Below are 20,901 nucleotides of genomic sequence, written 5' to 3'. Positions count from 1 at the left end.
AGAGAGTTGGGGTTGTTCAGCCTCGAGAAGAGAAGGCTTTGGGGAGACCTTATTGCAGCCTATCAGTACTGAAAGGGGGCTTATAAAAAAGATGGTGGCAAACTCTTTAGCAGGGCCTGTTGCGACAGGACAAGGGGGAATGGCTTTAAACTAAAGGGGGGTAGATTTAGACTAGATATAAGGAAGAAATTTTTTACGCTGAGGGTAGTGAAACACTGGCACAGGTTGCCCAGAGAGGTGGTGGATGCCCCATCCCTGGAAATATTCCAGGTCAGGTTGGACGGGGCTCTGAGCAACCTGATCTAGTTGAAGATGTCCCTGCCCACAGCAGGGGTGTTGGACTAGATGACCTTTAGATGTCCCTTCCAACCCAAACTATTCTATGATTCTATGATTCTAAATGAAAACAATAATTTCCACTTTTCCACTATTTCCACTATTTCAGTCACAGTTTTAAAATGTTTCAATGATTCAAGATAGAACTAGTTAAGATAAATTGCAGAAAGAGAGTTTCAGATCCTCTAAAGTATCTGCAGCAGAATTTGCAGACCAAGCCCACAGTCCGAAGTTAAACCACAGTGAATATAGACAACAAGAGAGAGTTTTCCAAGAGAAACTAGATTTAACTACATAAATTATGGCTCGTCAAACAAGATAACCTTTGTCAGTAAATACTGAGGGATTTTAGCTTTAGAGAAAGGACAATGGGGAAAATTTAGACCTAGGATGTTTGCCTGACAGAAGTGACATGGAGTGCTGGTTTATAGAACTTGTTCTACTACCTAGAAAGTTCATAGTGATCACGTTAGTTAAAAGAATAAAATCATAAACTTTTTAAAAGTTCATAAGTTTGGGGTTTTTGCTAACACTGCTTTGTTTAATAATACCAAAGTTGATATTAGTTAGATGTGAAACCCCCAAATAATCAATTATCAAGCCAAATATCCATCTAACTGTTGTGGTTTTTGTTTTTAAGTATCTATGACTAAAACTTGGTACAGCTTGAGAAGATGCCTTCTGGCATATAGAAAGTGAAGTGACATAGGGTAAGGTGAATCATTTCATGAATTAGACCTTTAAAGTAGGTCAGATGAATCACAGCTGTAGATGACCTCCACTGATACTTGACCTCCTCCTGAGATTATTATAAGAGCAGCTGAAGGTATTTAGCTTTAACATTGATGTCTGAAGGATCACGGACATCCATGGCACCAAAGACACCAGAATGGGCTCAGGGAATAGTGTGAAGACATAACCCCTCTGCAGAACAAAAAAAAAGCCAAGATAGTTCCCTCAAGGTTTATGATTTGAAACTCTGTCTTCTGCTGGGGCTGGAGCAAATAGCAGTCCTAAATTATGGAAGAATTCAGTGAGTCCAAAAATCTCTCCCTGTCCTCTTGCATAAATAATTAATTCATCAAAGGATCATGAGAACAGCCGTAGATAGTAATACCAAAGGTTCACCTATGCAAGAGCCCTGTCTCCAACAGGGAAGCAGTGGCAATAATGTGGGAATAAATATACAAAAAAGGCAAACATACAATTGCATTTCTCCTGGCATACCTTCCCAGCTTCCAGCTGTCTGCAGCCAAAATAGAGACAGTATCTCTTCTCTGAAACAGACAATCTTTCTTTTGTTTGCTCTTGGGTTTGCACCTTGTTTCTTGAAGATGGGAGCAGCAGAGTCTGTTGCAACCCTCTAAAAGGAGGAGAGGACCTTACCCTGCCTCAGAAACTACTTAGGCTGGCTCTGGGAAAGAGGTGTCCAGAGGTGGAAGGGAGCAAGAGCAAGGGGGTCTGCAAGGAGTGGGGTGCCTGCACTGCATGCAGAGACCACTGAGAGGGGCAGACAAAAGTAGGGCCACAGAGGTGAGGGGTCCCTCTTCATGGATACTAGAAGGAACTGCACAGAATTCACAGCAGCTCAGCAACTCATTGAACCGACTGAAACCAAACCAAAAAGGAAGGACCTGCCCCACAGAAGCAGAAGGAAGTAGGTTATAAATTGATTTTGTGTATTCTTTCTGACCCAGTCACTTTGAGCATCCTCTATTAAAAAAAAAAAAATCTAGTTTAAATTTCAACAAAATCTTGCTTTATTTTACTTTTAAAATCTTTCATCTCTTTTGGGGGATCTCATTATAGTTCAAAGCTCTAGACATGCCTGCCTAAAAGTTAAAGTCAAAATAGGAGCCAGGTACAATCCTCAAAGGGGCTTTACTTTCATCTTTTGTCATCTTTTCTCAGATGCTTTATCAATAAAGTAAAATCCCATGGGGCCAAATGAAAGCACTGTAGAAGTCTTAAAGTTTGCCATATCTGTTTATTTAAAGTCCCAGTACTAATCTTTGATTAACATAGATGTTGCATAGAATTAGACTAAATAAATTGATGAACAGGTACAGGAAAACAGAATAGGAAAGTGTTCTGCATTTTAAAAGGCAGCTAAGTATGCAAATTTTATTATTTAAATTAAAATGTCAGTTCCCTCAAATTATATTAATGACTTCACGTTCATAATGGAAAAATTGTATCAAGGCTGGGACTGATAAAGAATTCTATAATCTTTCTAATTCACTCTACCAAATGCAATTAAAAGTTATTAGATTTCTAACACTTCAGCCTCTGTATAAAACATTATTCTGCTAGAAAATTAAACACTGAACTACAACCTACTTTCATTTTTATGAGAAAAACATATTAAACAAATTTACCCGAACCATCAGAGTACAAGATGTACTGTATTTTAGGAAATTCTTTTCCATGCACTGGAGGACTAAAATCCATAGAGACTCACAGCAGCACTACTTCAGTAGTGATAAATAAGTGACAGCTATCATCAAGATAGTGGAATTCAGGAATCACCAATGAGATCTCAGTGGAAGTTTGCAGGTTCCATTAATTGTTAATAGAAATTATGTGAATGTTTTAATAACATTTATTCATTAATCTGACAGGTTTGCCATGAATACAGAACAGGGAGAAATTATACAGAACACATACAGCCCCTATTTACTTTCAAGGTTGCAGCTGAAGATCAGCTAGTGAATAATAGAAACCTGTACTGCCAACTATGCCATTTGTTTTCATTTGTTTTACTGACATAAAGTAGGACAAAAAACAATCATCAGTTATTAAGTTTCTTCTAGTATGGACTCCAACTGCTTTGCAGTTTTGAAGGAGTATCTTACCAGAAGCATATGCAACCAGTGCTATGTGGTCTTTACTGACTGTCTGTGGCTTTTCAAAAACACTTATAGATGGGTTTAATTCAAGAAATCCTACATGGTTCAGTGCCCACTTATCTGAGACAGAAAAGTAAGGGTGAAAATCGATTTCTTAAATTGCCAGTGTGAATGCCTTCCTTATGTTCTTAGCCACCATGACTTCAAATGCCTTCAAATGTCTTCAATTTCTGCATCTTCCTACACCTTAGTAATATAGCACTTTTGCTCTTATAATAATACATCAGTATACCTTTTAACTTCTTAACAGCCAATAATCTTTATGGGCTGAAATCGTCCATTTCCATGGCAAATACTCTGGAACGGGGAAGCTGCCAGAGCAGCTGTGGCACTGGCTGAAATAGGGAAGAAAGCCTGGCTGACGTGGCCCCTTTCCTAACCTCATACTGCTCCAGGGCACCAGGACTTCCACTGACTGCCAACAAGGTCTTGCTGGGTGTATTGACACTGTTAGATAACTGCTTAGCCCAAGTCCACAGCAAGGTCCTGGTCCCCCAGAGTTCCCCTTGTGTAAATGTTGCTTCGCTCCCAGACTCTTTTGCAGTGACCCAGCCTGTTTCATCTGAGATAAAAATAAACAAGGTGCAGTTCTGAGGACAATTCATTTCAGGGATCACACCCAAACAGCAGCATGGGTGAGTCTGGATCAGGTTTGGCTCTCTCTGCTCTGTACAGTTACTCCAACATTATCCCTGGTGGCTTCATGCACTCAAACTCCATCACATGTACCAGACAATGCAACATATGCCCTCAGCCTCATAATCTTAAAACACAGCTCTGCTAGGCTACAAAACTGCCCTCGCTGCGAACCTAAAAATTAATTAACCCATATATACAATGTCAAAAGGAAACAAGGCCAATTGCTGTGCTGTGGAGATACGGCCAGTCTGCTCTGAAGGGACAAGGTCTGAGCAGTGTGGACACAAGCCATCCTGCACCTCTAAGGCCTGAGGGCTGGGGATCAGTCCCTGGAACAAATGTGTTTAGCAGCAAAGCTGTACCTATTAAAACACGTTGCTCCGGATACAGTAGCCCATATCCTCCACTGGTGCCAGCAATACGCAACACTGGTGTTTCCCTAGGTCCCAGCAGAGAGGACAGCCTTCTGCTACTGGTACCTTTCTAAGCCAGTCAATACACCAAAAGTGGCAGCAGCAGATACGGAAGGTCTTGTTTACAACTTGATCACCATTGTACAGCTATAACTAGCTCTATATTGTGCATAACAAAAATCAATTTCAATGTAGTATCTGTGTATATGATGATTCAATCAATGATTTATTGATTATGAGTTATTCCTCTTCAAGACTGTTGCATCTTTCAGCCACTGGGATGGATGTACACCGTGGGGGAATTCAGATTGCATGAAAAAAACATAAATCTGAAATTCAATAACTTTCAAGTGCTCAGCAGCCAAAAAAATATTTTTAACATTTTGTAGGGCAATGCACAGTTAGGTTTTATGACTGTCCTGCAGTCAAATGTGAGCTTTAATTTGGTTCTGGTTTTAGGATATGCAGATCCTGTCCTCATATAGATATACAACTATCTATATAAAAATCTGCACATATAGGTATATACATAGAAAGTATGCATACAGCTACTTTCATTTCACACATATACAGTGTCTTCCTGATTTTATTTTGGGAAATGATTTATTCTAGTGATAAAGTAATGGAGACTGGAAGTTACACAAAGTTATCTATACTTAAGAAATAATGCCAGACTACTTTTTTGTTCTTCTATGGAGTGATTATTTTCTGATCTCCATAATGCATCTTGGTCATTCACTCAAACCTACAGTGCAATGATGCCAAGGTCAAATTTGCTCATTCTGTAATGTTTAGCCAGCTCATTAGTATTGGGAAGTCAGAAAAATGAAGTCACGAGCACTCTCTGTTATTCCTCCTGGGGTGACTGGGACGTGACTGCATTTTGAAAACCTGTTCTGAGAAACTACTGTTCTGATTAACCTGGTGGAATTGCAAGGCCAGAAACATTTGGGAAAGGGCTTTCTGAAAAGATCCAGACTCAGAAAAACTGGGGGTTGTTTGTTTGTTTGTTTGTTTGGGGGGGGGGAGGTTGTGTGTTTTACTTAGATAGAACAAAACTATGAGACTTACCAAGATCTAGGTATATGCCTGGAACAAACGAGTTGAGAAAAAACATAAGAATAACACATCCCAGCACAGTCAGGCATTTGATGAGAAGAATTTTGTCTGTTATTCTGTGCTGTAGACAGGGAGAAAAACATTCATAACTGTATTAAAGAAGGAGCTATCTATTATGCATAGAGTTCACAAAAGCACATGTGAAGCGCAAACTTCTGTTCTTGAATTGTATATTCCTCTTCAGCATAAAAGACAGAAATATTTAAATTGAAGCCTTTCATGCATACCTATAAAAAACGTGAATATGTGGCCCAATGTGATCTAAGAGATACAAGTAGCTAGCACCTGCTGCGTACATTCAGCTGTCTTCAGCTACCCCCATCACAGCTTCATTTGAGCAGAAGTAGGGTTGAAATGCAATTCCTCCTACAGAGGGCATTCCGGGCACTCTGTGGGTTCATGACACTGGACAAAACCACCCTTTTTGCACGTGTGCCTTGAAAACCTATAACCTACCCTAGAGGTCAGGTCTTTCGTGCCTTCTGTACAACTCTCATGGACATGCCAAGCCCATAACCCCTACACAGTTTCTATACCCTCATGCCCAGCTCCTGCATCCCTGTGCCGAGCTCCTCATGCTCTCACCCTCAGACCCAGTGCTTTCCATCGTGACTCTGCTTCTCTGCTCTGATCTCACTTTCGCCACCAACCCAGGGGAATCACCTTCTCCCAGCCTAAGTCCCTCTCTGTTTCCAGTCTCTTCCACGTAAGTTTAAAGCTCTACTAAGCAAATCTCTGTTCTTTAAAAAGGTTGTCTTTTATGCAATGCCTTGGAAAGGTGTAAAACCTAGTAAGAAATCCCGTTGGTTTTGTTCTGTTTTGATGTGACATGTAGGACAGTGATGTCCCAGTCAAGGACTTGAGCTCCCAAACACAGGCCTGGATTCATTAGTGATGCCAGTGAGGTGGAGAGGATGTGACATTTAGACAATTAAATTTAGGTGAAATTAATCCTACTACAGAGTTTACATCTCATCAGACCCAGCTTCAGCATAAAGACTTAGGCGGTGTTAATGTGTGCACAGCAAAGAGAACAGGATTTATCCAAGTGGTTTATCCCTACTTGAATAATAAAGCAGGCATGTCACAGACAGTGTGGTAAATTAGAGTCAGTATTCGGTACGTCAGCAGGAGTGTACTCTATCGTGACGCATCACAGTTATAAACAACCTATTGACACCTTCTGAGTCTTTCTGGTCATGGATTAAAAATTTAAGAAAACACTGCTGAATCATTTATTGATCCTTTAAATGATATTTTTCTAAGGAACAAAAGTATAAGACCTAACAAAAACTCACAACGTGGTTCAGTAACTGCATCACTCAGAGAAGCCAGCCAGCCTGCCTGCCAGCTTTTCTGCTATCATGACAGTTATTAAATTTACATTAGATTCAAAGCACTGTCTCTGTATAAAGGCATAGGTCCGCTTACATGGATACTGAGAAAAACTGCCATCTACTTACTTTTTTCTGGAGTTCCTGAATATTTGTTTCCCAGTTTTTATCTTCTTGTGAAATTTGCCTGAAAGAAAACGACACCTTTTTTTTTCCGGAATGAAATTAGAGCTCTGCCAAGAGTGTTGGAATAAATCCCTCTCATCACAAATAGATCACCCTTTCCCCCGTACGGAGTAACTCATACCACAAAGGAGTCGTGGCCTTCTTACGGCCAGCAGCAAAATTCCCATGAGCATTCACTGAAGACTCCACTTTCGTAACACGCTCCACTAGTACACAAACCCTTCTGTCCATGAGGAGTGCCACAGGCTTGGAAGGAGCTAGCTTCCAGAGTACGGACCCCAGTATAGGATCTGGCTATATGCAATATGTAGTCCCCTTAATAGTTTCAGGAGTTGGTGTATGCCCTGCTGTGATAAAACAAGGCTCGTGTGCTAACATCAACAAGTCAGAACACATATATTTTCCATTTGCATTTTATAATGAAGTTTTTAAGATCCAAGTAACTTCATCGTGTTATCAGCATAGTCAGCCCTCCAGCAAAAGGCCTTGGGGTTTGCAGTTCAGGAGCTAATGAATTTTTACATTGCTGTAAATGTACTGTGCTGGAGGAATCCTGATTTTCAAGATTAAACATACAATTTTTATTTATACTTGAGAACTGTCTTCTTTAGAGTGTCATAAAGTCTAATAATCTGCTACAATCTTTTAAAAAGGAGGTGATGTTAACAACTTTTTTTGTCTTTAAGTAGTAATAGAGTCACTCCATTCAAAGTGCACAATATCAGCAAAAATTATTTAAACAGAAATCATCTTATTACTAGGTGAGTTTAAGAAATCGTATATTTACATGTCCTTGTCCATACTGCCTATTTAACGTATTTATTAATAAAAATTAATTATTTCAGTTTCACTTTAGTTTAGCCAATTCACTTTCAGAGTACTTATCACTGCTATTCTGAGTCATCAAATTCCATAGCATAAGAGTTGTTTTTGCCAGAACATAAACAAAGTAAGTTTAGCATTTTTGTTAGTCCTAGTGTATAAAAGCTTCTCCTTTTCTATACATAAACAGTTAATTATGCCTACAGTCAGGTTCACACTGAATATTTGATTATGAAATAATTTCAAAATGCAGCAATTCACTGGTGATATATTTTTCAAACTCAACAGTTCACTGAAGAACACTTGAATTTTTCAGTAAAAAAAAATTATAGCATTTTACTATGCTGAAGCCACTATTGCAAGGAAAAATCTAATGATGTATTTGTGATCTTTTTAAACAAAATACTACCTGAAATTTCTAGGCCTTGAAATTTGGGTCATATTGACATATATTTTCCAGACCTTACACATCAGTTTTGTCCTAAAACAGTTTGTGTTTTACTGAGGCTGTGGGTGGCTCTTCATATCTGCCCCAACACCCTCTGATTAAGAGACAACTAAGAATATAGATCTTGTCCCAGAGAAGATCCCTGAAAGCCTTCACTTTCAGCTCTGCCTAAAATTACTAGAGGTAAGGCCTTGGCTCATTGACCAAACAGAAATATTACCCCTGACATTAACAAAGCCACACTATCATTCCTGGCTGTAGACTGCGATGAGCGGGAGCTCCCTGCCAGTCCAACAAACTGCCTCTGCCTGCAGCTTGTCCCCACCCAGTTTCAGAGCAGGGGAGGTGGGACACGCTGGTCCCCACTTACCTGTGAAACGTCCTCAGCTTCTTCCTCAGGAGCATCTCCAGAGTCAGCACCTTCTGCATCAAGAGGCATTTCACCGCAGTCTCCTCTCTGCTGGCCGGGTTAATGCGCTGTGCAGTCAGTCTCCAAACGTAGATCTCATGTTTCAGCTCTACAAAGAAGCAAAATCACTTATCTTAAAGCAGGTATAATGCATATGAAACCAGAGACACACAAAATATGTGTAACATCCCCTGGTCTCAAAGCTGTTAAAATTATTGGGATGGTTTCCCAACAATTTTCCACTCAGGAAGCTGCTTTTACCATTCATTTTGCAGAGCTGAAGGGAATGAAAAATAAATAGAAACTTTTCAAAATTTTAAGTAAATTAATCTCAAAGTCCTTTTCCAAAGAAAAAGAAGTACTGTCTTCGAACGCTTGCAAATGCCTTCCACAAGCTTTAGTGCTAAAATCGTATCACATTCATTTTTCATCAGAAAATAAACTGCCAATATACATTATTGTACTGTTAACAAGATACTAGTCACTTTGTAGTTAGGAATTACAGCAAATGCTCCTTCACTCTACTCAGAATGGACAACATGTTTCCACTCACTCTGTGTTCATAGAAGCAATTTTATCAATGTAAGGCAAAACTGAAATTTAGCACTGTCTTATGGAATATCATTTAATAACATTTTAAAGGTTTCCTGAGAGGACTCAATTCTTAGGCACTGAAAATATCCATAAACACAGCTACCATCACCTGCATGCAGACCTGAATGATATCTGATTCTGTGTAAGTTCAGACAGACTGATTAACTTGAAATCAGTCTCCAAAATCTTGTCAGGATTTCCAACGCTTTTTGATATTTTTTTTCCCCAGCATTGTCAAGGCCTTGGAGAATGACCAAAAGGTGTTTGTTCCTGTTCAGGAAGGACCCTACACTGGGCATGCCAAAAAAAAAGCTTTGGATTTTCCAGGAAATCACTAAAGAAATAAGAGCAGAATATTCATTCAGAAACTGTCTGCACAAGTGGTTCCTGATGAAGCAACAGGATATTTCCTTACCCTTCTTTTCTGTTCCCCTCAAATTTCATGTCATTGAAGATAACATGTCAAGAATTCAAGGCTTTATATCTTAAGATCCCTGTTCAATCATCAATTTGTTCTTATCCTAAGAAATGGATGTGGAAGTCTGCACCATGTATACAAGCGATATACATTATTTATAAAAAAATAAATTATGTAATAACATAAGAAATATTTAAATACATTTTGAGGTAGGCAGTGATATTAACATTCACTGCTGCAAATACCTAGCGGTTTATGTTATCTACTATCAAAAAGAGTACTAAACGTGTTTAATTCCCCCTCTTCCTTTGTGACAAAGTATTTATAATGATAATAGAGTGAATCATGTAAAGAGTGACCATAAGAGGGAATTAGACTTGACAGAACTCAAACATCTAAGGGCAAAAGTAACCGTGTCCAGAGCCTGCACAGTTGACACAAAAACCAGCAATTGACTCACATTTTGTATGGTTCATGTCTATAGATGAGCACACATCCATCAAAATGGTAATCTTTGCCTGAGCTTTACAGTGCAAGGCCAGAAATGTGAATTCACACTATCTAAAGCCCAATGACTGTCCCAGGTTATTAAACAACTAGTGCTCAGCTAAAGCTTTTCTTCCAAGAAGGGATTCATACCTGAACCCCAGATACCAAAGCGGTGCAGAATATATCACTTTGTAATATATTTGGTGATTCTTGCCAGGATCATAATCTGACACTAAATTATATTAAAACATGGATAGGTCGTGCTTATCAAAGGATCCACATGACTTTGTGCAGAGACCCTATCCTGGCCATCATTTACTTTTCCATCAACTTTTGTGATACACACAAGTGTATCAGCAGTGATTTTCCATTCTCTTCCAGAACATAAACAAGAAAGTGACAAACCTTCAGGCCAGCTGATCTTCTGTTCCCCATAGAAAAAAAACCCAAAAACTCTTTTTGAGGATTAGAGTGGGTGGGAGCTGTGCAAAAAAACCCTTATTTTAAACTTCAGAAATGGTGGTATTTTTTCTTTAATAAGATGGCAAGATTAAATTTTAACTCTCTGAATTTGTAAACACTGTAAATAGTAATTTCTGAAAGAAACTAGTGACCACATGTTTGGGGTCTGCTTCAGTTCCACAGTTTCTGGTCAATGGGGCAACAAACTATTTCAATAGGCAACTTCCTTGTCATAACATCCACCTTGAAACTGGTCTGAAATCATGAGCTGAGAAGTTGTTTCTTCCCATATAGATGAGCAAGACTAGATGGAGAAACATTGGAACGTGGCTTTCTTGCACACTCTCCTGTGCAACTTCCCAGGCAAAATTTTTTTCTTTGAAAAAATTTCCTGAGACCTTTGGGGTGAAAGAAATATTTCTATGATCCTACATGCTGCCCTAGCCTGAACTAGATAAAAACTTTTGTATGTAATTGAAGCAGGCGAAGGGGGAGAACCCCCTTCAGCAGGTGAACGGTCCTTTCTGTAGTGCTCTCTCATGCAATTTTCAAGTCAATTGGACTGTAGCTTTGAAAGTGTCTCTCATCAACAGTCTAAGAGAAAGTGTGTGGTTTTGTCTTTTTCTCTGGCAAACGCTCATGAAGCATGATTATCCAGTTTGCTATCCTGCTTTCCAACAGCTTGTTTTTGCTGCAACACCTTTTTTGATCATGTCTGTTCATCCTGGCATAGCATTCCCCCCCATCCTTTCCAAGTGAAATTTCACCAAGGGTTTTGCTGATGGAGGAAAGTTGAAGCTTTCATCATCTAACCGAGATGCAGATCTCCAGCAGGTATTTTCCTACAAAGAATCTTTATCTTCTCTCCTTCAGAAAGGGGCAGCTAGCATCACTGTATCTGTGCCACAAACAAACCCGCAGAGCAGAAAGCAGCACAACTTGCATTGCATATTCCTGTTCGACGTCTGAAGTGCCATGAGGCTAATCTCCAGATTCAGCAATGTCAGCCTGGTGCTTTCTGGTCTATGTTAAAAAATATATGCATGTGTTCACATGGCTTTTATCTTGCCTTTATGTACAGCAAGTGCATGCTTGATCGTTCAGTCTTTAGTTTTCTAAACATCCCAAGGATGTGAACGTTTAACCTGCTGTGGATTTACTTCAGAGCAAAATGTCCTTTGAAAATTAGAACAGTCAATACATCTTTTATACTGTGACTCCTGTTGCAGTCATAATTTGTGAAGAGTTTTTCTAGGTCATCCCACAGAAAGTTTCTCCTATTTCTCTTTCATGCATACTCTTATTGTAATAGCCCATTACGGCATCAGGTGATACGTATGTATTAGCAGTAGTTTTTATTTTGAAGAAAATATAATGCAGGACCCTTGAGGTCAGTGAGAACACTGAACCCGGTCAAAAACCTTTGGGCCTTTCTATACTTCTCCCATTTCAGGTCTGCAAACCCATTTAGGCAGGAACCCCTAGAGTTTGGGACCATCTGATATTTTATGACATACTATGTTACACATTACAGACAAGGGCTTAATGCACCTGCAGGGTCTTATCAATCACTTTGAAATTATGCCTAAGGCAGCATAAGGGCAGCATTTGGCAGCCCCTGGATAGGAAGGTCTCGCACCCCATTTCCCCATGTCCATAAGTTCCCGTCCCCTCCTGAGAGGGAATCTAATGGTCATGTTACACCAGGGTGAGCTCACTCCACTCACTCGTCCAGCAAAACCCAATCTGCAGGGTTTTCACAGGGTTACTTTTATGGTGGATCAGCCTACTAACCAATTTATCCTACCATTGGTAGGTCTATTGCTAATAATTGAAATGGTATGTGTGTGTGGCATGTACCTTTCATGGAGTTTATCATTAGAGCAGATAAATTAACGTTTAACTGCAACTGTAGCAGCAGTAGTTGAAGAGATATAAGCAAGGCAAAGCTTAGTATGCAGTGATCTGGAGTAAAAGACAGGAGAGCTGTAGCTCAGTCAGGGAATTCAGCCCATTATGATACTAAAATCTTTGTGAACATGGTAGATTCATAAAGCCCACAAGGCACCACAGCAATATATCTCACATTATTATTTCACAAAAATTTTCTTTTTTTCTTTCTCCCCCCCGCCCCCCGAAAGTCCATTTCCAACAAGAAAAGAATAATTTTTGGCTTAGTTCTAGGATCAAATAAAGGATCAGCAAACATATAAACCCTATGCTGCTCATCTGTTCTGGTTTTGTCATTTATCATGTTTTACCATGGAGACCACAGCTATGACGCCCTGGGCCCATTGAATTTAATGGAGTTTCAGCTCCTGACCTGAGCTGTGACATTTTAGAAAATATTTTCTGCATTTTAGAAAACATTGTTTCATTTAAAAATGCATGTTCTTTCTGCAATCTGACAATCAATAGTCAGATTGATTTTCACTTAGAGTAATCACACATTCCCTCCCACCCGACTGCCAATAACAAGAAGACATCCTCAAAAACTGAATGTAATTAATTCCCAGTCTCAGAATCTGAAAAGGCCAGTCTTGTTAATTGAAGATACTCAGAAAAGCATGACCAACCTTGATGGGGTAATAAGAATTATCATAAAATGGCAATTCTTAATTTGCAAGTGCACTAAATATATCACCTACCTTTTTGCAAGCAACACAAGTTTGCACTGGTGGGCTGTGACTAACAACATGCAAAGCATGTTCCTCTGAATGGGGGGGGTGTCTCCACATGCTATTGTAGCTTAACTTTTTTCAGTAAAGCAATTATTTTTCTTAGCTAACTCCTCAGAACAAGAATACTTCTGTTTAAATGTTAACTGAAAAACAAATTAAGTACCATGAATTATAGCTTAATCTAGTAATAGATTATTATAATATATATAATAATCTATAACTTTTAGTAATTTTTTAAATCCTTGATATTAAGTAATTAATCCTCTAAGCATTATTAGACAGTAAATGTCATCTCCATTTTAAAAGCACAGAAACTAAGTCAGAAATGTGAAACCTAAGTGTAGAAAGAATTCACCCTGAGGGATATTCCAGCTCAACAATTCATGCCTCTCCCAGAGACACCGCCCCTCAATAGGACACAAGCATAAGGCTGTAATTCTGAAAAAAATGCCTGAAATGTCCTTGTCTTTATTCCTTTGAGTAGTTCAGTTTATCAATCGTGGGTAAAGATAAGCAGAGGCATGAACATCGCAGGGTCTTCAAAACTGCAACAAAACACACTTTGCCTTATTCAGCTAAATACTTGCAAAGGGATGCAAGAAATCTGCACAATGCTGCATAAAGCAATATGGAACATTTATATAAGCTTTTCAATTCAAAGTCCAACAGCTGGGGTCCCATTTAGTCACCGAGGCACCTGATGCCAGTTCGGTTGCCCAGCATGGGATTACATCCATAGCATAGGACTTACAGGGCATCCTCACCCCTACAGCAAAGCAGCTGGAGCCTGGGCAGAAAACTGCAAAGCTCAGATGGTGCCACACTCCTAAATCACCTCCCAGGAGTTTTCTTCTGGGCAAGCTGGGGCAGGCTGCAGCAGCCCCAGGAGTCAGGCTGTTCAGAAAGCTGCAAAACTGCAAGTATCCTTCTCCTTAAAAATGTAACTGGAATTTTTCCTCACTGTGCTTTGGGTTTCCCCCTGTAATTTTAGCTACTGAAAGAATCTACAACACTACAAGCCTACCCCTGCATTTTATAAGGGAATAGTCAATTTAATACCTCTATGATGGTCACATAACACTCAGAAGGAGTTATCTGCAGATATTAAAGAGAGTTAGATCTCTCATAACATTTCAGGATGACTGATAAAGTCATACATTACTCTTCAGTTAGTTTGTCCCTGAACGAGGGGTGGGATCTCTCTCAGGTGATATGGGCTCTGAGATATGGGTAAGTCAGACTTAAAGCCACAAAGTTATTTCAGTCCTTGTGGTTTTGCCCCTTAGTTTCCTCTACTGCAGTTCCACATCTTTTAAAAGCAGGATTCTGAGTACATTTAGGTTTCATCTGTGTTCATTAGCACTTGCCTAATGTCATCACAATACTCTGTTCTGTTACACTGAGAATGGCACAGGGTCATGGGAAGTAGAGTCGAGTATTTTGAGCATTCGTTTACCTAAAATTTGAGTGTAGTTTGTTTCAGAAAATTTTCATCTGGTTTGAAATCTAGAAAAATAATTCCTGTTTACTCACTATGAAAAAAATTTAAGTCAGACTGCCAGACTTACCAATGAAAACCAATTTAGCCAATGTTTTCCATTAAAGTCTCACAGTTAAAAAAATCTCTGTTCAATTCACTATCCTCTGCTCAAAAGTGAATAGGCACATTCCAATCATAAAACATTTTACATCATTTAAAGATGGTTGCTTAAAGATAGGCTTTAAAGTCCTATTAAAGAAAAAAGAATCATTAAAAGATACAGCCTCAAGAGGACAGCTCCCATAATCCAAAAGATAGTGCCTCATCTAATGCTTTTAATAGGGCAAAATGAAGAGCAAAATAATGAAGCACACTTCAGACTCACCATATCTTTTAGCAACTGGTTTAAATGTAAAAATGGTGACTAGTAAGTTCCATTCATTTTGATAAATAAAAATGGCAGGAATAATTTAAAAATCTGTCAAGGTTACACTTTTATTTGAAATATCACCACAGTGAAAACTCTTTGCAGCAAACAGATACAGAGCATGTGTTAAATTAACCTAAATTGTTCTCTTAAGCTCTGTATATCAGGAAGATCTTATGACCTCCAGAGCCGTCAGAGTAAAGTGAAAAATTTTGTCATAGCTTCACCAAAACGCTGCTAATGATAAGGCAAGGTCTTGCCAACCCGTGTATATCTGTATAATCATTGCACAGTTGTGGTATGCATACAAAAATCCAGGGGGACAAGTGCTGCAAAAGAAACAGGAGGTATCACTTCCTAAGCTTTTACCTCCCATCAATGATTTTTCTGTACTGATTCCTTCCATGAAAAATGTATCATAAAATTGTGAAGTGCTGCTCTGTTGATTCAGAATGCCACTGTATTATACTTTCTTTCTGCATAAGGCAGGTAAAGTAATATAACAGCTGTGCTCTTGTAATGGCTACATTATCAATGCACTAAGCAAATAATACGAGATTGTCCTATTTCCCTTATTCTGCAATGTCAGAATACTATTTTTATCATCTGAAAACAAGAAAAAACACATTAACATTTTCCTCTTTCCAAGGGGAATACTCTATCAACTCTAAAGCAGTACAAAAGATACAAACAGGATTTTAAACATAAAATGATCTAAAATGTTTAAAAATCTTGAATCTATGTAAAGTAAAAAACTACACTTATTTTCATACCTGATCATTAGAAGAGCTATTGAAGGTGCAAATAATAAAAGACAGATTTTTTTTTTTTACATTTTCAAACATAAAACCATGACTCTTGTGGATCCTGATATATTATCCAAAAAGGAGTCTACACAAAGTCTGCAGGGACCATAAGACTACCTAGTTCCTTTGAGACTGAAAGTCTTAGAGTTCTTTAAAATAAAAGACACAATATGTACCAGAAAGAGATGATCTTAGATCCCAAGAGAATTCGTAAGAAAGCTGCATCTTTTAGTTTAGCATGCTGTCATCCACAGTAGGAGAGTTAAAATGTTAACTATTCATTGTTAATACATACAACTGGATTGCAGAGAAGGGGGGGGGGGGGAATGTTTTCCTGTTCCACATTGTTCTTCAGCATTTAAGAATGCTTCCCATATATTCCCATGAATTTAGCATTTTAGGTGAGGACAGTAGAGTGCAATGCATATTGCAAAACTACCATCCAGATTGAGCTTGGAGTTGAATGCTGGAAAATATCTTGAAATATCCCTTTCTTTGGACATTATTCTCTGCATAATCTGCCTGCTGGTTTTCTCACCTGAACCAATTTTCAAGTGAGGACAGCCCGCTACTTTCAACAGTTGCATTAAAATACCAATAGTGCTTTACTGGCAGCTAGTGAAGTACCTAAATAGGTACAGATGCACCTCAGGATTGAGATTTATCGATGTACTTAGTCCAGCTAGGTACTTGATGTACCTCTCACTGATCCTAGCAAGAAATGGTTCCTACAGTTACAAATATGTTACTAACTAAAATAGGGCTAAGGACTGTTCTCTGACCCCGAGCAGCGCACACAGCTGTACTGATGCTACGTAACACCTTACCCTGGGTCCCCTCTGTGCCCCCGCGGTGTCCTTGTGGCCCTGGACATTATTATTATTTTATGTGGGCTTTGTTCGTTTCAAAGTGTCTGAAGCAGCATTGGGGTTGTCTTGCAAGTCATCACAGTAGTTCTTCCCCAGCATTAAACCCAAAGATTGTACATCACACTGCAGGGCGTGGCGTGAGAGCACGCACCACTGTTAGAGGATGCAGAGGCCACCCGGACATCCCATGCCCTTAGAAAACAACAAAGCTGTTAACCCTTTAACCAAGGCCACCTGCGCTGGGGATCATTCCCCCAGGCAGGCGTCTCAGAGCTGTGACAGGCAAGGGGGTTAAAATGGACAAAATAATAACGACAGCACTGAGCTATACCTTGCATTCAGCGACAATTACATTTGGCGATGCCTGTGCTTGGTCAATCGTGTGCAGCACAAAGTAGTATGGCAGACATTTGTAGTCACTATGGGACACAGAGGGGGAAACTCACCAGACATTAAGTGCTAAATTAGTTTTTCAGTTTTACCTTGTTTCCTCTCTTTACCTTCACCTTAGCTGTGTCATCCTTTGGACAATTTCACATAAAATGAGGCCTGATGTGAGCAGTACTTACTCGAAGTCCAGGAACAATGCCTGGACATCTTGGGTCTGCAGCCAGCATAGTCGTATCGGTTGCACTGATAAGCTCTGACAACTCCCAGTTATCGCTCCCCTAGTTCCTTCCTCTTCTAGACTTTCTACCTTTTCACTGCCAGTTTTGTACCTTTTTTCCCCCCTCCTCCTTTCACATTTCTTCTCTTAGAGAAGCAGCTGTAAAGCTCCACATGGAAGAAAGAAACAGATTTGCTCACTCATCTGGTTACCACATTTCACGTTGTGGGAAACAGCACCATGTTTTTCACACATTAAGGATTTTACACATGACTATGATTAATTAGAAAATTCCTTCTGTTGGAGGCTTTACATACTGACTATCATACTACCATAGCAGTATTTTCCCAGCTGCTGCAGACGCTGAGCTACACCAGAGGGAATAACGTGTTCCACTCTCTCCTGGCATCACCACTCGTGCTTCAACAGTCGGTCTCTCTTTCAGCCAGCAAAACAAGCAGAAACTGGAGCAAGCAACACAGGAGAAATAGGGAGCTGGTGCCAAATCAGTTGTCGTACTAAGAGAAAGCTCTTCCTCTTTGGCAAAAATGGCAATAATACTACTTGTCACTAGATCACATGCCATCCGCTGTCCTGGGGATAGTGACCTTCCCAAACACTGAGGTCCACATCTCCGCATCTTGATAGCTGAGATGTAACAGTGTATTGTCACACTTCCCAGGGACTAAATAATGTATTGTTAACCCTTAAGGTAAGTAAAAATTTTGGTTTCAAGTTTTGGGGCAGGGGGTGGGGGGAACAGCAAGTTTAATTCCTCTTACACTCATATATTATTATTTCTCCTTACATATTCTTTTTTGAAAGTATAGATATATTTTTTAAACCTTCTTAGCTTACTACCCTAATCCTACCATCCTTTTCTGCATCACACAGAACAAGGCACAAGTTTATCGCTGAAAGCCGCACTCAAAAGTCCTCAAAATATCCCTTCATTCTTAAAAAGAATTCGATTTTTTTCTCTCATGGCTGAGTTCTTCAGATTCTTTTTTCTGTTGTAATATGTCCCTCTTCGAGCTACTGCAGGTAGATAGTGGCTCCTGGGGAAGGAACATGCATTCTTTTCTGCTGTACAGGTGCTACAACTCAGTCTGAAAGCCAACAATTTAAAGACACTGGTAACACACAGCATTGGAATTAATCTGACAATGTGTCATCAGAATAACAGCATTGTCTGTTGTTAAAATTAGTGCTTATCCATTCTCAATAATCTGTGTAGCCCAAAGCAACAGAAAAAAGCTTAAAGTACATGGCATACAGTGAAAAAATTCTGTGGAGAATAATATACCAATTAAGTCTCACATATCTTGTTTAATTGCTAATTGGGGGCAGGCTGAGGGAAGGCTGGTATTTAGTTGATTAAAACAGCTGCTTCAAACAAGCTATTTGAAGTTATCACAGAATCATTGCAACCTGAGATGGAAGGACCCCTGAAAGCACCTTGGAGTATATTCTGCAAATCCAAATCATGACAGCTACCTCCTGATGGAACTGTCTTTGTCACTTTCTCTTCCCCTTTCACAGAAAATTTCAATGGAAAGAGTAGCTCTTCAGCATTTGCTCTAATTGAACAGCTACTGATTAGCTTCACAGTGATGGAGGAGCACCTGATTATAAGAACACATGGTATACTGATTGGGAGACTGCTATATCTGAACATACTAAGCTGCAAGTAACAAAGATTACAGAGAGATGAATTGAGGAAAATATCCTAGCCTCTTAAAAGTGTGCAGTGTTTCACTGGCAAAAATATTGTGTCAGTGAATAAATTGTACTACTCAAATTAATAAAAAAAATTGGTATGCATACTTGATTTCTTAAAAATCCAAAACATACACTTTAAAAGTTTATAGATGAAAGAAAAGAATAACAATTCTATTTTCTAAAATGTATATTCACAAAATAATGCTATTATGTCAGGATCAAAATTGCTTACAGTTGGCAGAATATATTTTCTGATTGTTTAGATATTGCTTATCTCAAGACACCTTGCAAGCTGGCACTTTTAAATTTACTTATACTTAATTTAAGTATATAATATATATTTTAAGTATATAATAACTCTAGTTATTCGTGGAAATGTCCATGAAGCTATGACTTTTATTAGAAAATAAGAAATTAATAAAAGCAAATTAATTCTTTTTAAAGAAGAAAATTGGGAAGTTACAAAAAATGCTGAATACCAAAGATTTAATAATATAGTTCCAGGCAACAAAGAAAAGTAATCATTTTTTATAATGATGCATAATTACAAAGGGTTTTATCTGAGAGGTTGCAAGGGTTCCTTTCCTCCCCAACAAAAAGGTAATTCCTTTCCCAGAGAGGATCTCTTCCACAAAGGATTCTCATTCTTGAGCCCTGCACTGAACAGGTAGGAACTTGCTCTATATTTAGCTTTTTCATACAGAATCATAGAATGGTTTGGGTTGGAAGGGACCTTTAAAGGACATCCAATCCAACCCCCCCTGCAATGAGCAGGGGCAGGGACATCTTCAACGAGATCAGGTTGCTCAGAGCCCCGTCCAACCTGACCTGGAATGTTCCCAGGGATGGGGCATCCACCACCTCTCTGGGCAACTTGTGCCAGTGTTTCACCACCCTCACAGTAAAAAATTTCTTCCTTACATCTAGTCTAAATCTACCCCCTTTTAGTTTAAAGCCATTCCCCCTTGTCCTGTCGCAACAGGCCCTGCTAAAAAGTTTGCCACCGTCTTTTTTATAAGCCCCCTTTCAGTACTAATAGGCCGCAATAAGGTCTCCCCAAAGCCTTCTCTTCTCCAGGCTGAAGAACCCCAAGCCTCTCAGCCTCTCTTCATAGGAGAGGTGTTCCATCCCCCTGATCATTTTCATGGCCCTCCTCTGGACCCGCTCCAACAGGTCCGTGTCTTTCTTATGCTGAGGGCTTCAGAGCTGGACGCAGTACTGCAGGTGGGGTCTCACCAGAGCAGATTAGAAGGGGACAGTCACATCCTTCGACCTGCTGGCCATGCTTCTTTTAACGCAGCCCGGGGTACAATTGGCTTTCTAGGCTGCAAGCACACATTGCCGGCTCACATCCAGTTTTTCATCCACCGGTACGAAGAAGAGAAGGAGCAATAGGAACATAAGCCAGCTCCCCACCTGTTCAGATTATGCATTTCAGTAGTCTACTGGGGACAACTTTGGAGTGGATATTGTTTATGTCTCAGCTTTTTTGCCTCTCTTCAAAGTAGTAACTTTGACCAGACAAGTAGGAAGATCGCTCACCCATGATACAAAGTTCGCAAGGCTTATTATTAAGTTTTTATGGATATTTACTTTAGGTAATGATGCCTTCCCACAAGACAAAACTCAACATTAATTATTTAAAATTGACAAATTTAAGGCACATTTATGGCTAGGAGAGGAGAGCATCCCTTTCTGTATGTGAACAATGCCAATTTTCAGTGACTTACC

General features: G+C 39.4%; 1 protein-coding gene across 1 annotated transcript in view; it reads right to left on the bottom strand.

Annotated features, from left to right (window-relative positions):
* Positions 1-20,901, bottom strand: part of OCA2 (oculocutaneous albinism II) — a 180,867-nt gene that overhangs the window by 88,191 nt on the left and 71,775 nt on the right. Inside the window, exons 15-17 of the mRNA XM_009331292.1 lie at positions 8,577-8,724; positions 6,880-6,937; positions 5,369-5,477 (exon numbers count right to left, since the gene is read on the bottom strand). Coding sequence (XP_009329567.1) covers positions 5,369-5,477; positions 6,880-6,937; positions 8,577-8,724 — 315 coding nt within the window. The remainder of the gene's footprint in view (positions 1-5,368; positions 5,478-6,879; positions 6,938-8,576; positions 8,725-20,901) is intronic.

Source organism: Pygoscelis adeliae, unplaced genomic scaffold (genome assembly GCF_000699105.1).
Source record: "Pygoscelis adeliae isolate BGI_AS28 unplaced genomic scaffold, ASM69910v1 Scaffold149, whole genome shotgun sequence".
NCBI lineage: Eukaryota > Metazoa > Chordata > Aves > Sphenisciformes > Spheniscidae > Pygoscelis > Pygoscelis adeliae.
The sequence above is the reverse complement of the archived record's forward strand: the minus strand, read 5'-3'. Positions and strand labels throughout refer to the sequence as shown.